Genomic DNA, 17,213 nt, shown 5'->3' with positions numbered 1-17,213 from the left:
GTATGCCAATAATATTTTATATCGTTTTGATTCTTCCCTTAAAAAGAATGACAAAGTTATTTTATTATGTTTTTCATTTCTATTTTTCCTTCAATTCCTTCCTTCCCTGCTTTTTCTTCATTCCTTCATTTTTGTTTGATTGTTTAGTTATTTTGCTAACCGGTTTATTTAATGTCAGGACGAAATACCAGTTCCTTTCACTACGATGGAGCAATCGGCTATAAACGACGTTCCATCCAAAAACGCATCGGGGACATCGCCAAACGAAGACTACGAAAGAATATCAGAAAAATCGGAGTCATCAAATGACAATACAGGAAATTCAAAACAAGGAACAGGAGACGACGATGTTCATGGGTCCCCAACTTACCATGACTATCAAAAGCTTAAAGATGATACTTTATTGTCGAACACCCAATGCTACCAGGCTCTAAACAGGACTGTGCACGTGTTGGTGGATGAGTAGTATAGGGAATGGGGGTTCCAGCGCAATCTCAACACGGGGTAAGACCCGCGTCAAAAATCCACCTACGGACGACCCCCACTCCAAGTGTGGTTGAGGGCAACAGCGCACTTAAATATGTTAGTCTATATATGGAGTGCGAAGATTGTAAAGAGTTTGCTTATGATTTCTGTGTAAAGTGCTTGAAACCCAAGTTTGTACCTACTAAGCCAAATAAGTATATTTGTTGTGGTAAAAAAATGCAAATAGAAGACGACACGTCAGCGCAGTGTTACGAATGTGGTAAGAATATTCGTAATGCCGTACCAAATGCTACCAAAGAGCAATATTACGCCAATGGAGGTCGTAAGAAAACGCCATATAAGAGAATAAAATACTTCAGGGACTGGATGAGTCATATCCAAGGTTTACATCCGGTATATTTAAACAACGAAGTAAGGAAGAAAATCATAGACCATTTAGAAGAGCCAACCCCACAAAGTCTACGGAAAACGTTGAAAAAATTAAAGCTAGGGAAATATTACAAAGCTATTCCCTATCTTTTGTCTGAAATTACCGGTAAGTCTATTCCTGAGGTTTCTGATATGACAAAAGCCGAGTGGATGTTTTGTCGGCTGGATAAGGATATTCCTTATTATCCTGACGTAATTTACGAAATATTTTACGAAATTGACCCCAACCACCCCCTGTTAGGATGGATTCCGAGAAGATAGTGAATCTTATGGCATAAGATGAGCGAATAGCATAAATCTTATGGCATAAGATGAGCGAATAGCATAAATCTTATGCCATAAGATGAGTAATTAGCATAAATCTTATGGCATAAGATTACGCGTAATTTCCAGACTGTCGTTCGATATGTAAACGAAATCCTGTCACGCTCTTTTCAAAGTAAATATTTACTGAGCAAGCTTTCTTTGAAGCTCTTCTTTCGCTTCCTGGTAGATCTTTTTGCGAGATTCCTCGGAAAGATCTTTTACGACTGTTTTTTTATTCCTTATGTCCGACTTTAATTTCTCGTATTTGTCTTCTTCGGCCAGAATAAGCGAGAATTCTACGTCGTCTATCTTTCTGTCACGCAAAGCCTTTGAGACAAGGTCGGTAATAGTATTTACTTTAGCCCTAGACAGAGCTATTGTCGTGTCATGCTTGGATATTTTCGTGGATAGCTTTTTCATAATACCCGTAGCAACAGCCGAAATAATACCACAAGCTGCCCCAACGCCGGCCAAAGGAACTCCAACGATTATTCCCGGCCCAGTAAGCGAAGTAGCAACGCCAGAGCCCGTTAACACAACAGATATGGATCCTGAAGTTATCGCAATCTTATGTAGCGTACTCCGGGCTCTAACGTACTTTTTTCTAACTTTTTCATAGTGTTTTGCCTGCCCTTCCAAGTAAGCCAGGATTAAGTTCGCTTTATTCAGGCGAAAGTTTTCGGCGTTTAGTTCGTTAGGTGTAGTATAGGGAACATCTGGGTACAACTGAGGTGCTGATGGTATAACATCCATTATATATACTAATGTACGACGCTTTTGGGAATAACGTAGAGGAGCAGCCACATCACGACAACCGGGATTACTGGAACTGGAGGGCCTTTAGGAAGATGTTTCCGCATGCAGACCCTAGTAAGTTCGAAAGGAGACCCGATGGGATTTAGCAGCAGTTAGGCGGAGGCGCGAATTGCCGGCATTGTCAAAAATCACAAGTCGAGAAACACCAGCCTTCCCCGGGGTTTTGGAGGTCGGTTAACCGCCCTACAGGGGGTCTTGCGCGATCCGCATGCAGCGCGAAATGTGCCTAACTGCTGCTCTGTTGGGGTCGCAAATGGAGGGAAAGATATTCTTTAGATATACATGGCATCCGTCAACGACATTCAAAACGAAACTGTGCGCAGGCTGGGAAATCAGGTGATGGATAACTCAGATGCGGATTTTGTCTTTGCGACGTTCATGGAGGGCAAGACAGACAAGACTATGAATCACGAAATGGCTGAAAGGATAATCGACAGAATGCCGGACGGCGACTACCGTTTGGAGTTGACGTTCGTGAAGTATTTGGACGGTGAGTGGGTGATAGAAAAGGGCCGTAATCCCATCAGGGCGTCTGGTAAGCAGAGTTTGTTCGTCTTGAATAAGCAAACGAGACCAGGGGCATTAGAGGGGATTGACATGCTATTCTATGAGGTCGCTTACCCGGTTACCGTTGTCATTTACGGCGCGTACAAGATCGAGGAGCCAGACGTCAGAAAGTTGCAACCAATGCGACATCCGGGCAATTGTGTCGGGAAGTTAGTAAGGGGGTTCTTTGAAGATGCCTCTCGTGGTGGTAAGCTTACGCCCAAGAGGAGAGAGGCCATAAGGAAATGGGAAAAGAACACGCATAAAACCGGAGGTACCATCAAAAACATCCAGAAGTTAGAGACGGCTTTAGAACGCCGCATACACGTGAAGGATATCACGGGCGGCTACATCTACGAAGGGACGGAAAAATATGGAGGTAGAGGTGCTGCTATCGTCATCTATCAACACAATGGACATGCTTGGCGAGAACTTGGGTTCCCCAAAAAAAAGGAAACTAAGGTTTATAAGACGTCGCCGTTGGCAGAATTGGTCCACGAGAATTCCGTTTGGTTGATGGACGCGGAAGGAAGTCAGTTTATGACGCAGGATGGTACTCTCTACCGCCCTGAAGTAGAGCATCAACGTATTCAAAGTGCGTGTGCGACATTAGGGGAAGACTTTTCAGACGAGGTCTTAAGCAGCCGTAGTTTGGACTTCCTAGCTGCGAAGAAAAGGAATGGATGGAAGTCCACGCCTAAGGAATTTGGAGACATAGCCAAAGCCTGCGTAGAGCACGGCCATGGAGGTCTGTGGAACATGGAGTATGACGAGAACGAATACGTCTCCCTGGATATGAAACATTGTTACCCTGCCAGTTTTAAAGGCCTCGGGGATTGCAAGGAGTATTACGACCGCTACGGGCATCCGGATTCACAGTTCTTTCGTGTGTCTTTGCCAGGTAAGTGCGATGCTCCAAAGTCTACGGGGTTCGTAAGATTGACAACATGGAAGTTAGCAAAGGGCTTACATCCAATAATTTACGCGTGGTATGGGAAACATCTGCAGGAGAAAGAATGGATTCCCATACCATTGCTGAAGTTTCTCGAAGAGCGCGAACTGCTTACGTACACAGCGCATGAAGCTATATTGTGTCGCTCCGCGTTTACGCAATGGTTGCCGGAGCATAACCCCACTGCTAGGATTGTCATAGGTAAATTTACCCAGGGTGCAAAAGAAGGAGAAAAGCACATGCAGCGGCGTTTGATAACCGACGACGGAGAGTTGAGCTTCCTCGTAAAACGTGCACATGAGCAAGGAACGATGGTGTCCGTAGAAAAGTGGGATTATTTCATAGAAGGTAAAGGCAAGCAACAATGGAATGCGTTGTGCTATTACCAAGATCATCGCCCACAATATTACCATTTGCGCGCCAGCATGCTCGCATATGCGCATATCAATCTATTGTCAATGCTGTTGCGGTTTGACAAAGAGGATATCCCGCGCGTGGCTACGGATTCCCTCTACGTGAAGCCTGAAGTGTTGGAAAAAATGCAAGAATTCTACACTGAAGATGAACTCGCGGAAAGTGGCCAATGGCGTGTGAAAGATGAAGAGATAAAAGCCTGGAGAGAACGTGTGGAATACCACGGGAAACACGTAAAAGGTGCCACCGTCCCCACTGAGGAACCATTGCCATCCGTTGTGGACCCCATTTCTTACCAACGCTTTTCGTACCTGTACGGGCCGGGAGGCAGCGGTAAAACCACCAGGGTTTTGGAATTGTTCCCTCGCGTGAAGGTATTGACGCCGACGCACCGTCTGGAACGAGAATTGACAGAGATGGGTTACGACGCGCAGACGTACCACAGCTTCTTCCGCTGGAATGGTCAGAAGTGGGTGCCGGAAGCAATACGCGACATACCGTCAGTCATATTATGGGATGAGATTTGCACCGTGCCATTAGAAATCTTACAGGAATTCGTAGACTTCCTCCGCGGAAAGTGTCAAGTTATATTTGCTGGAGATCCATGCCAACCTCCTCCCATTTGCGGAGAAATGCCCCACGAATGGTTAAAAGAAATGGTAGACCATGCAGAGGAAATCAATGCTGACTACCGCAGTAAGGATCAAGTAAGAGACTTAAAGGCGGAACTTCGGGGCCTCAGTGATGCCGAGCAAAACAAAACGCTGCGTAAACGCATCCGAGCGAAGTCTTACGAGGACTTCCTTACCACGTGGCATCCAGAGGATTTGGTGTTGAGCAGTAAGCGCGCAGCACAATCGCGAATACAGAAAGATTTATTAGAAGTACACCGCGAAAGATTCCCAAGCCATTTGGTGCCCGTTTGCTACAAGCCCCACGATACCCGCATGCAGAAGAGAGACGTGTGGGTGCCAGGTACCGACGTCAAACTGCGAAACGCGGTAACTCATGATAAAGTCTGGGTGCCTATGGGAAAGGTTGAAAAAATAACCTCCCATCCAGATTGGCGCTTGGGATATTGTATGACAGTCCACAGCGCGCAAGGTCTAACCGTAAAGGAAACCTTATGGATTATAGACCAGCGGTTATGTTGGAGTAATTTGATATATACCGCTGTGAGCCGTGTGGAGCATGCCAAACAGTTGCGGAGGGCTTGGGGTCCGCAATTGCGTTACGATAAGACGCCAGAAGATATAGCAAAGGAGAACATTGCTAAGAAACTCCTTCGCTATAAGAGACACGACGAAGAAAAAAATATGACGTTCGACCTATGCGTAGACGACGTCTATAAGAAAGGGGCAAGGTGTGCCAAGTGTAACATACCTCTACTATGGAGGTTTGACCCAAATGACGATCAGCAGTTCTCCGTGGATCGTATAAATAATAAACGCGGGCATTGCAGAGGCAACGTAAGACTGACATGCCTAGAGTGTAATCGGGCGCGTGGAGCAGCATTACTCTGAGTCTTTAGGAACTATGAGCAGCTCTTCCTTGACGAATCCACGACTTGGGCCATTTAGGTAATACAACACGGGTTGCCCTTCCTTGGTGACGGACTTTGAAATCTCATACGTTTCCAAAGACCAGTTAGGATCCGTGGCTCTCTTACTGCCACCTTCGAGTTCCCCCGGCTGATAGAGGTATCTAACCACTATGTCGCGGGGTAGCTTTTTTTCCTTCAGTCCGACCGCCCTTGAACTTCTGACGTAGGACTTGTGTTCCACGTGTTTCTTCTTCATAGCATCCTTGGGTTTTATTCCCGTAGCCCTGGCCGCCTCGTTATTCAAAGCCGCGATGACCTGGGGGAGCCTCTGAGTCCATTCCCTGTTGCGTTTGGAGGGATCTTCCAGCTCTTTCCAATACTGGTACCCAAAGAGACGCTCAGCTAGGGTCTTATTGAATCTTTCGACGATGCTCTGACCCCTGTGGTACTCAGCTTCAGCTCTCCTAATCTTAGTGTCGTGGTCTTTCAGGGTCTTAGTAACCACGCCCAAGAACTCTGTCCCCGCATCCACTTGCAGCAGCTTAGGCCATTTCAAAGCGCGCTTATAAATCCTACCTAGGGCTTCTGCGACTTCTCCAGAATCCTTGCTGGTTATGGGTTCGGCGTCCTTGTATCTGCTTGCGATATCGACTACGGTCAAAGCGTACCTATAGGTCTTTTTTCTCACCTTGTCGTGCGGTAAGAAGAGCAAGTCCGCCTGATGAACTTCATTGGGGGCATTTACGGTGAAGCTGGGCCTGGGAATGTACTTGGGCACGGGAAGATAAACCTGCCAGAGGGTTTGTTTTCTTAGCCAGTTCTTAGCCGTTTCATCTGATACCCTGGCCGCGGTCGCGAGTTTCTTAATAGCCGACGCTCCTTTCCAATAGCCTTCGGGTCCATAGTAAATCCTCTTGAGTTTGTCCTCTACGCGACCCATTATATGAATTCCAAAACGAGATTGATATTGCGTCCGTTGAAATCCACCGTCTTTCCGTCCACCTTAATGGTGATGTTTATGCTTTCTACCAAATTAGACAAGTCATAGCTCAAAGAAATGGGAGTGTATTCTACCAGGTCAAATGGATTACCTTTGGGCAGAAACTTGGACATAAGAGAAGACTTTTCTCCATTGTTGTAACTATGAACCAAGTCGCAATAGACTTCGTAAGAGGATGCGACTTTCCAACTTACGGGAACTGCCGTGGTGGTAATTGCCTTTTTCGAGACATTTAATAAAGTTCCTAATGGTTCAAACTTTCCTAGGGTTACTGTAAGGTTCGTCATGTTATGTTTGAGGGTCATTTCGTGCGGCAACCCCGTGGTGAGAGTATAACCGTGTTTTGCTAATTCCTTAGCAAGGGTGATTGGTGTGTAATGTCCATCGGGCAGCAATACGCCTTGATAATTGTTAGATCCCTTATGCACGGTGACCAAGGCATTGACTAAATTATACCAAGAATTGTACAAAGAGCAACTAACCAGCCGGACCTTATGGGCTTTGATGGGAGGATTCAAGTAAGTGGTAAAGTCATTCTTGTCGCTTTCCAAAAAGACGATCATTATATTCTAGGCGCCAAAGGCGCCACTAGAGGCTAAGCGCAGCTTAGACTAAATACGCCAAAGCTACGCCTCCCGCCAGCCCTGCGACTCCTACAAAGACCAATTCATTGTCTTTTTGTTTCTTAGAAGGCTGGTAGTAATTCTTGAACTGAGGCTTTCTCATTCTAAAGTCGGGGTGTGCTTGCGCATAGAGCTTAAAGGCGTAGTCCGTGTTTTCGAAGTTCTTATCCGCCTGCATCTTGTCTTGGTAGTTCTTGTCCAACCAATCCCTGTAGGCTTGTCTTTTTTCATTCCAAGCCGCCACGTCTCGCTGATATTTCTCCAGCGCTAAATCATGCCTCTTCCTCTCAGCGGTTAATTCTCCGCTTTTGTCACCTCTAACTAATCTATCCAAATATTGACCACCATAATTAGCTCCAGTGAATGCTAAAGCTGCAATGACTCCGCCTACGACTACGCTAGCCATTTATACATTAGGCAGGTACTTTTCCTTTCGTAGGTAATTTCTTAGCATGATAGCCCCACCCACGGCAGCGGTCATCTTAGCAAAGTTACTAAGATTTTTACTTGGATCTTCAGTAAAGTCTTCTTTGAGCACTTTCTTACCAACCCAACCAATACCCGCAACGATGGAAGTAATAATAGCTGCTTCTTCAACAGTTTTCAACAACGCGGTCGACATTATATTACAAAGCGAGAAGGTTATTACTCCATTTCAGGGATCTTACTTTTTCTAACCTCCACAGGTGCGTGCACGGGCGCGTGATATGTTGGTGGTTCTACTTTTGGCTTCGTAGCCCGCCATTGTAAGTAAAGGCTGCCTGCTGCTATAGCGACTCCTAACGCGCCAATGACGTAGCCGGGATTCCAAAAGGAGCCCTCTTCTTTTTCCTCCACCTTTTCCTCTTTCTTTGCTTTGTTCTTCCTGTTCATCTCCGCGAGCTTCTTTCCGGCAGCGACTCTGCCTGGAGATTTAGCCTTGGTAATCTTTTGCTCGGGCTGCTCTACCTTCGACTCTGGTTCACTCATTTATATCTAAGGACTTGAAGGACTTGATAAGTAACTTGACTAAGTACTTGAGAATGACTTAAGGACGACTTGACTAAGGACTTGAGGCGACTTGACTAAGTACTTGAGAATGACTTAAGGACGACTTGTCTAGGTACTTGAGGCGACTTGACTAAGTACTTACGGTGACTTGATCAGGTACCTCAGTAAGTGCTGCCTGGAAGACTTCTCTGTCCTTCTTGAAGTCCTTCCAAGATGTTCCAAAGGAACCTAGTACCTCCTTCAAGTCGACGTGCTGAGCTACGTGCAAAGCCACAGAGGCGACTGCCATTAACTTACCGCACTTTAACGACAACCACCCGCAGGTTATCTTAAGTTCTTGGGCGATGACATAGTCATCTCTTATGTCCTTCTGTAGTTGCTCCACGTCGTCTATAGGCAGCGCAAGTCCAAGCAATTTAGTCGCAAGTCGGATAGCGGAGTCTGCTACGGCGTCCGTGGTCTTACTTGCAAGGGCGGCCTCGTACCTCTTATGGAACTTCTTGACTTCATCTTCCGACAACTTATTAACCTGCTCATGGGTAAGTTCCTTGCCTATCATTTCTTTACACTTCCCAGATGACACCAGGATGTTAAGTTGTTCCTTAAGGTTACTTTCATCTAACTGTGTGGGGACTTCATCTATCAACTGCTCAATGTCCATATATGTTAATGGAATACGGAAACCTCAAAGAGAAGATCATCTTGGAATGTTGGTGCGTTTTTAAATGCCGCATGTATTCATGCAACTGTTCCTTGCTTATCTCACCGCCGTAGTCGCTTAAGATGGTTTCCAGGTCACTCCGGCTCGGAGTATAAAATACGACCAGGGAGCCTATGTTTTCCCTAAAAGGCTTAGAGACGCTGGTAAGCTGCTGCGAGAGCAACCAAACGCTGATATTGTCGTGTCGGCCGCTAAAGGCGAGCTTCACTAATTCGGAAGTGCGTCTTTTTACGTCGTCCCCGCAGGCAATGTCATCCAGTATGAGTAAAGTCTGCGTGTCCTTGGGGAATTGCTTGTGCCAAAACTTCAAATGGCTGGATAACTCATTAGGATCCAGTATGTCCACGAAGAAGTCGTCATCTTTCACTCCTATGCCTTCCCAGGTACGGTTATTCACGTATGTGGGGCATAATAACACTATGTAGTCGAAGCGGTATCTAAAGGGCCCTAATAGCTGCTCCACTACGAACTGGGTCTTTCCGCAGCCGGTGGGTCCTACTATCAGAGCATTGCAGGGAATATGGTTCGGATCCATTATATATACGATGGACCCAGTGGACGCAGTAAGGAGAATTGCCGGCGACGCAAAAGATAAAAGAGACACCATAGAAATGCAAAGGGAGGAGATAGACCGGCTGAAAGAGCGCGTGCAGGAATTGTACGATGAAATGTGCGGTCTGAAGCGCGCGGAAAGGTTTGGTGCGCTTTTGACGATGGCCGGTTGGGCGAAGGAAAGCGTGCAGGACTTTATTAAGTATCCCTTATAAGGCTTAAATAACACTTAGTTATAATGAAGTGCAAGCAATGTGAAAGGGAGTTCAGCAGCAAGCAAAGATTGCAATATCACGTCGAAAGACGGGTATGCAGTAAGGAAGTAAACAACGTCACTGCTTGTGAGGACTGCGGCAAGCAGTTTAGCAGCGCGCAGGCGTTGGAGTACCATCGTAGCAGAAGGGTTTGTTTAAAGAACGTATGCGTGCGCTGCGACGAGGACGTTACCGACGCCTGGCACCGACATAGATGCTACGGTAATTACGATCTGCTGGGCGTAGCATGTGAGGAGCACGGTGACGTTGCCGCCCGATGTTGTCCGCAGGAAACCCAAAGGAAGTTAACGCAAAGGAAGAAAGAAATAGACGAAACGTTTATGGAGTTTGACCGCGTAGAAGGTGTAAGGTGGGAAAATAGAGAATATTGGGAGGCCAACTGTGAGCGCTGCGGCTGTCAAAGAAGTGACCAACATATTTGGCAGTGCCTCTACGACGGTCAAGGCGGCTTTAAAGAGTACTTAGATCGCTTTGATGCTTGGCATGCCAGTAACGAGGTGGCAAGGAAAGCCCGTAGAAGTTAGAAAGGGACCTAAAATAGTAAGATAGGGTTTGTGCAAAGAGTCTCAAATCCTGATCTTATTTTTCTTGTTGTTTTGTTAGGGATCAACAACATTTAACAAAACAACAATAAAAATAAGGACCCCCTTTTAAAGGAGGTTGCAGGATAATGAATAAGAACCCTTTTAAAAGAAGAGCGGATCGTCACTACCTTTTTTTTTTCGTCAAGAGATGTAGTAAAGTACGACTTGTGCAAAGAGTCTCAAAATACGACTTTATTTTTTATGTTGTTTGTTAAGTATCATCAACAAAACAACAAGAATAATAGGAACCCCTTTTAAAGGAGGTTGCGCACTAAGAACAAAAGAGGTCTATGCCTCTTTTCGTGTCCCAAAAGACGTCGATTCATATTCCTAGGTAGTAAAGTACGACTTGCGCAAAGAGTCTCAAATCCCATTCTTATTTTTCTTGTGTTTGTTAAGTATCATCAACAAAACAACAAGAAAAAATAAGGACCCCCTTCAAAGGCCTTGCAATATATGCTAGCCTACGCAGCAGCCTTCTTAGGGGGGGTTCCTAATCACCCTTTCAATATATGGACTGTATTACGTGCGAACCACCTGCAGATTGCATTACGCCCACTCCTCCACCGCGTAAAAAATACACTTGCCTTCATTGCGGCAAGGTATTCCTGGAAGGATCCTTTGTGGGGCATTGGTGCTCCGCGGAGCAGCGGACCCTATTAGACGTCCTTACGAATGCAGAGGACTCTCAGGCTCATACTTGACTACGTCAAATACCCACCTGCCATCCTTTTTACCATGACTCATAACATGGGTAACGTCCTGCCCTTCGATGGCGTACCTTATCCTATCGGGCGCCCAAAGGGTGTATGTTCTTTTTTTATTCTTTAAGACCAAGCGCAGGCGGTCCAAGTCTTCAAAGACCACGTAATTCTTTATCTCGTAAATCTCCCCCACCTGCAAATCCCTCCAGTGTGTTTGTATAAACTTTAACTCGTTAAATTTATCCTTGTCCATATATTCTATGAAATATCTTTAAGTGTGTTGCCAAAGTCTCCGAGGTTTTAAAGACCTTACAACACCACCTGCAGGGAATTCGTAGGTGTTCAGCATACGCAGTGATCTCCCTGCAAATGACGTCGTAGTCGCTGCTTATGAGCACCTTATAGCCGTTTTCTTCATACCTCTGTAAGAGTAGTTGCTGATCCTCAGATAACCTGCCATTGCCTTTTGGGGTCTTTAGCTCTATGCAGAATCCACAGTAATGCGTATGCGCATTCAAGATCATGAAGTCGGGTTGACCGCGTTGATATCCTTTCTGCCAGCACTTTATGCGTTTGCCGTCTGAATCCTGCAGTTCACCTAGACCGGGTGCTATGAGCATTTGGGGGTAAACCTTGCGGATGTAGTCCACCACCTTTTTATGCAGGTCAAATTCATTTTCTATTTTGAATACCAACTTGTTTGGACCGTCAAACCGCCTTTCATACTTACCGGTTTTCCTTAGCGCGGGTAGGACTTCTTCGAAGACCCAATCGCGAAACTTAACGGCTTGGGGTAACTTAGAGCTAAATATCAGTTCATACAAACCTGGCTCAGATATGAACACAGAATGTGGGTGCATAGAAGCGCCCTGTTTTAGGGCCCTTCCTAACTCACTCGACCTTTTCTGGTACTTTTCAGAAACGTGCTCCCTGATTGCGTTTCTCGTTTTTTCATATCCTAATGCAGCTGCCACCTCTTTTCCCTTAAAGTACAAAGTTTCGCCTTGCACTATGCATTGCAGTTTCGTACCGTTGTTTTGGAATACGCGAAGCATTGTATATCTAAGAAATATTTTAACCTTAATAGGCAACACTCTTTAGTTGATTCATTTCCACGCTCAGTTGCGCGTCTGAGACGACGAAGATGTAGCAGTTTATTTTGTCAGCGTCCTGCGCGTCAGTGTTTTTGGTGCGCTTGATCTCCAATGTTATGCCATCCTGCGTATTTACCAACCGCAGACCCTGGCCATGTAGGTCTTCGTCGTTGATGGTGCGCATATCAATCCACAGCGCGTACTTATCCTTAAAGAATTCCTCGGGGTTAATTTGGTCGCCAAACTTGCGCATTGCCTCTCTGTACACGTCTGCGGGCTTTATTCCCTGCGAGTAGACCTTGTTTGGAACGCCGTTGATATTCACGCCGACGTTAGTAATGTTGGGGTTGTGAAAGGCCTCGGAGTCGCGCTTACCGGCCTCATAGGGTTTGGCAAACACCAGCATTAACCCCGTGAGACTTCTTCGGGGGAGGTTAATGCTTTGGTTGATAACCTCATCCGTCTTATCCAGGAAGCTAAACGTCTTATACATCACTACGTGGTCGTAAAGGAATGCCTTTCCGGCGCTATATTCCATACCGGCGCTACGTGCGAGGTCTTCAGAGTACACGGTTTCGTATTGTAATTCTAGATTAGTGATAGAATAAGGATCCACGGCTCCACTGATTGCGCTGTCCTTTCCTCCTAGAATGTTCGTAGTGTCCGCCAAGGTTACTTCAAACTGCAGTTCGGCAAGCTGCCTGGGGTAATACACACCATGGTTCGTAATTACTTCAAAGTCTAATGGTATGACGTACTTGCTACCGTACGCAGTTACTACCCTTGTTGCGTCTGCTACTGCGGTTGCGTCACCGGAGTCCGTAGGTGCCGGGTTGGTGTCGCTGCGAAGCTGACGTAAGACGACGCTTCCGATTCCCTGCTCTATCTTCTGCGCACGGTCAAAGGCTGTTAGCCACAGATCCTTATACGTGGTGTACAGGTCGTACCTATTCAAATCCAAGAGGGATTCCCCTGCGAACTTGATTCTCATCTTAGAAACGAGGTTCCTACCCACGTTATTGACGGTATAGCGCTTGTCCTTGGTGGTTGGTTGTATTGCTAGGTCAAACCTTAAAGCCAAGGTGCCAGGAACCAATACTAGGTTATCCGTTAGGCGGGGAACGCCCACATACAGCGTTTCCCCTGGCTTTGCGCTGCTTGGCGTAAAGGTGACCCGATGAAAGGTGCGTTCTGCTTTCAGTCCGCCAACCTGCTTAGGTAATGCGTTGGGATTTAACTTTGAGCTTATCATATATAATGGAAGTAGAAGGAACGGATTTTGACCCCCTTACCGAAGAAGGCCAAGTTGATATTAACGACGATGAATTCGACGCATGGACTAAAGGCGCGGATACCGACCCCCTAGTTTACGACGCAGCCTTAGAAAACAAGTTCGGTAGAAGGTGGAGGAGGTTCAAGGCTGCCTTAAATCGTATGTTTACGCGCAAAAATCCACACAAACCCATTCCAGAATACTTGCGAATGGAAGACTTAGGTCCAGTACCAGAGCCACCTACACAAACTTGGGCGGAATCGGTTACCGCGCGCTTAGATGAATCCTTGTCGGAAGACGAAGCTCCTGACTTTGACCGACTGGTGGAGCTGCTGCCGGACTGGGATCACAACAAAGCCCAGCTGGAATTCGACGACAGCAACGAATGGGGTAAGGAAATTATCGTAGGCAGACTTTCTAGGAGCGGCTCTAAAGTTTACGTAATTAGAGATGAAAGAGGTAGATACTTTAGTGACCCTAAGATCCCCCCCACCTTGAGAAAAGCCATAGGGGAACCCAACTTAACCACGCAGCGAGGCTCGACTAGGGAGGAAATGCGACTGGATTTCAATAAGATCTTTAAGGCGGCAGCTAGATTACCGGCCTTTGCAGGCGGCCATGGAACATACGAAGAATTAAGGGCGCAAGTAGGAACGCTAAGTGAGTCACTCCAAACCAAGACAGAGGAAGTTGCTACGCTGAACTCTCAAAAACAGGAATTGGAGGCCAAGATAAATAAAATACGGACCTTACCAGCACGCCTTGCCGAGCAAGCCTCTTCTGCGTATGATTTAGCGGAAGCGCATCGAGAATTGGCCGAGATTACTAGCCGAACGGAGGCAGTTAATAACGACTTAGAACGAATCACCAGGGAGCGCGAGGACCTCTTAAGGGCAAGTGAGGATTTGGCGGCTCTTAAGGTGTCTTTCCAGAATCTAAAGCTGGAAAACGACGTCCTCGAAGAAAGATTTAAGGAAATGGAAGACGAATTCATGAGGGGAAACCAAGCTACTGTTGAAAGTCATGCCGCCGAAGTTGCCGACTTTCGGCAGCGGATATCTAAGTTGTTAGATGAAAAGACCACTGCCGTGAAGGACTTTCAGAATGCCTTTAGCCGCTTGGCTGGCAAGGATGAGCAGCTAGTACGCATAGGAAATGAATTAGTGGAGAGTCACGACAGGGAAAGGCGTATTATAGCACAAATGGCTGAAAAGGATCTGGAAATAAGACAACTTCAGGAGACCATCGAAGACCTGCAGGGTCGAATAGAGCGGCAGCAGGAAGTAGCTGTGGACCAAACTCGCTCCGAAGAGGAAAGGGAGGCTGCTAGGAAGGAAGTAGATACGCTTGAAATACGCCTTGCGGAATTACGGGCGCAAAAGGAGAAGTTGGAAAAAGAGCTGGGGCTTACCACCAAGGAAAAGGTAAAAAGAGCTCTGGTGAAGTATGGTATTCCGCTGGCATTTGCGGTTGCTATTTCGAGCGTAGTAGGCGTGATCTTGTCCGCGCTTAAGGCTACAGGCGCGGGCGTAAAGAAATTAGGCAATGGACTAACGGACTTGGGAAAAAAAATGGCAGCCGGTCTTCCTGGGCTGCTGGGTTCGGTTGTTTCCTTGGCACTTAGGGCCGGCGGAGAACTGCTAAAGTTTGTGGGGAATAACATTTGGATCCTCGTAGTAGCTATCGGCGTGGTACTCCTGAAGAAGATGAAGGGTTAATCTTATCCTCGTGTATTACTGGTGGCTTATCGTCGTCGGGCGCCCGAGGCGTCCTCGACTGGGGATAAGTAAAGATAGTATTCGCACCGCCTTGATAATGCGGAACTAGCGGCAGCACGCTCATGGTGCTAATGGGCTTGTGATTCCAAGTGGCATCCGTTGGGGAATCTCTTGACGGGGCGGCATTTATCCGAAGGTAGGCAACGTCGTTGGGGAGAACTTGTAACTTCGCATATTGGCAATTGGCTATCATGTGAAAAGTTACCGGCGTTAAGTCTTCCTTGCTTACCGGTGGGGGCTCCGACGAGAAATGAACTGGGTTCCTATTATTATCTTTTTTTCTGTAGGGTAGTAATGGATGGTCATTCTCATCAACGATCCTAAACCCGACATTACACGAATACCCCGTCGAAATGCTAATGGTACACATGATCAATCCCAGGCCCCCAACCTTTACCCACAGCCCGGTGTCATGCCAATGCTGTTCTAAGTAGTCCTTCTCCTCCAAAAAATGTAGAAACCAATCTTCCTTCGCGTGTGGGTTCATATATATTAGGATTTCGTGAGAAATCCACTATAGACTCATTACCGTAAGAGTGCTAATGGTCTTGTGATTATAGGCTGTATCCCTTTGATTTTCTATGCTATTTACCGTAACCTTTCCCGTATCGTCTACGCGCATTTGCAGCTTTACCTTCCCATGGCAATCGGCGACCATGTGGAAAGTCCAAACCGAGAGATTTTCGGCGCTGCCGGGGTTGGGCTCTACGGAGAAATGCGCAGGCTCCCTGTTGTTTGTCTTCACACGCATAGGCTACAGTATGCCATTCTCATCCAGGAACCTAAAGCCCACGTTGGCATGGCTGCTCGTGCCAATGCAAATGCTGCATATTATCAACTTCTTTCCCGAGTAGTTCAAATTCACGGACATGCCCGTGACATCAACCCAAGAGCTCTGGTTGTATTTTTTCTCGCCTGCGTAAGTCGTATAAACACAATCTACTCCAGCTACGTAGGGGTTGTTCATCGCCATATATAATAGCTCAGACCAATGCTTGCAGCTGCTAAGCCGGCCTTTAGTAGGTTATGGTCATATTCCTCGGTAACCTTCTTTACTGGTTTCTTTGGTGGCACGTACGCCTTTTTTAATGGTTTTTCTACCTCTTTTTTTGGTTTCTCTACGAAGTGAGTAATGCCCTTGGTCATGTCAGAGTTCACGTCATTCACCCCAAACTTCATATCCTTAGTAGCTCGCTGCAGCTTGTTGTTATAACCCACAACGGAATTGGTGTTAATAACCAAATTACTCGGCATTAACCAACAACCAGGCGACAAAGCGTAATCCAGTCGCACTTTAGACTGCTGCACCGCTAATTGATATCTCTGCACCGACTTGGATATGTCGTTCTCTATTATTGCTGACTCAAATAAAGTTAGGAATTCTTCTTGCGTTTCCCGCGAAGCACCTTGGGATCCAACGATGGGGCTGCGGGTATTTACCTGCGCTCCTAAGATGCAGTACACAAATGCTTCAATGCTGCGGTTAATCCTGGCTAGGTTCCTTAAACCTTTTCCTTTCATCAACACGAATGGATCCCAAGTGCCGAGGTAGTTCGATTGGATTCTGGTAATTAATGAATTATTGCTCTTATCACCACCCATATCACCGAACTCTAACTCATTACTTGGGTATTCCTGATGCCCATAATCGGCCGGCTTCTCACCGTTGGCACCCCAAACGTAAACGATGCCAAGGCCATGCGTCTTACCCTCTTCGTAACGAAAGTCTCTTTGCTGTGGTTTGAACTCATTAATTAACCTTTCTAGGGCTGCGGCGTTATATCGATTATTCATTGGATTAAATGCCTTATCTCCCGGTAAAGGTACGTTAAGCTCCTTCAACAACCTCCTTACCGTAAAGGCAACGTGAAACCGCATGATCGGAACGTGAAACATATCCGCGGCAACGCCACAACCTTTAGTGGCGGCCCAGACAGCAAAGTTTAACTGCTGCGGCCAATATCGCATATTGGGTCCTGCTAACCATTCCCTGGCCTCTTTACCCGACGTATGCTTTAACATCGTATCCCCATAGATATTCCTTACTACTACATCAAATGATTGCCTACCCACTGAAATCTTCAGGAACGTTACCATCGTTTCAAAGTCGTTTACACCACCTTCAGC

General features: G+C 46.4%; 1 protein-coding gene across 1 annotated transcript in view; it reads left to right on the top strand.

Moving 5' to 3' along the window:
- LOC148913511 (limbic system-associated membrane protein-like) overlaps window positions 1-382 on the top strand; it is a 73,244-nt gene extending 72,862 nt beyond the window's left edge. Inside the window, exon 9 of the mRNA XM_089031006.1 lies at window positions 179-382. Coding sequence (XP_088887132.1) covers window positions 179-224 — 46 coding nt within the window. The 3' untranslated portion in view covers window positions 225-382. The remainder of the gene's footprint in view (window positions 1-178) is intronic.
- Window positions 383-17,213: the final 16,831 nt, after the last annotated feature.

Source organism: Actinia tenebrosa, unplaced genomic scaffold (assembly GCF_029948245.1).
Source record: "Actinia tenebrosa isolate PJP-AT-01 unplaced genomic scaffold, QUT_ActTen_1.0 PGA_scaffold0__85_contigs__length_37466705, whole genome shotgun sequence".
Classification (NCBI taxonomy): Eukaryota; Metazoa; Cnidaria; class Anthozoa; order Actiniaria; family Actiniidae; genus Actinia; species Actinia tenebrosa.
Note: the sequence above shows the minus strand (reverse complement) of the source record. Positions and strands in the feature narration are given on the sequence as shown.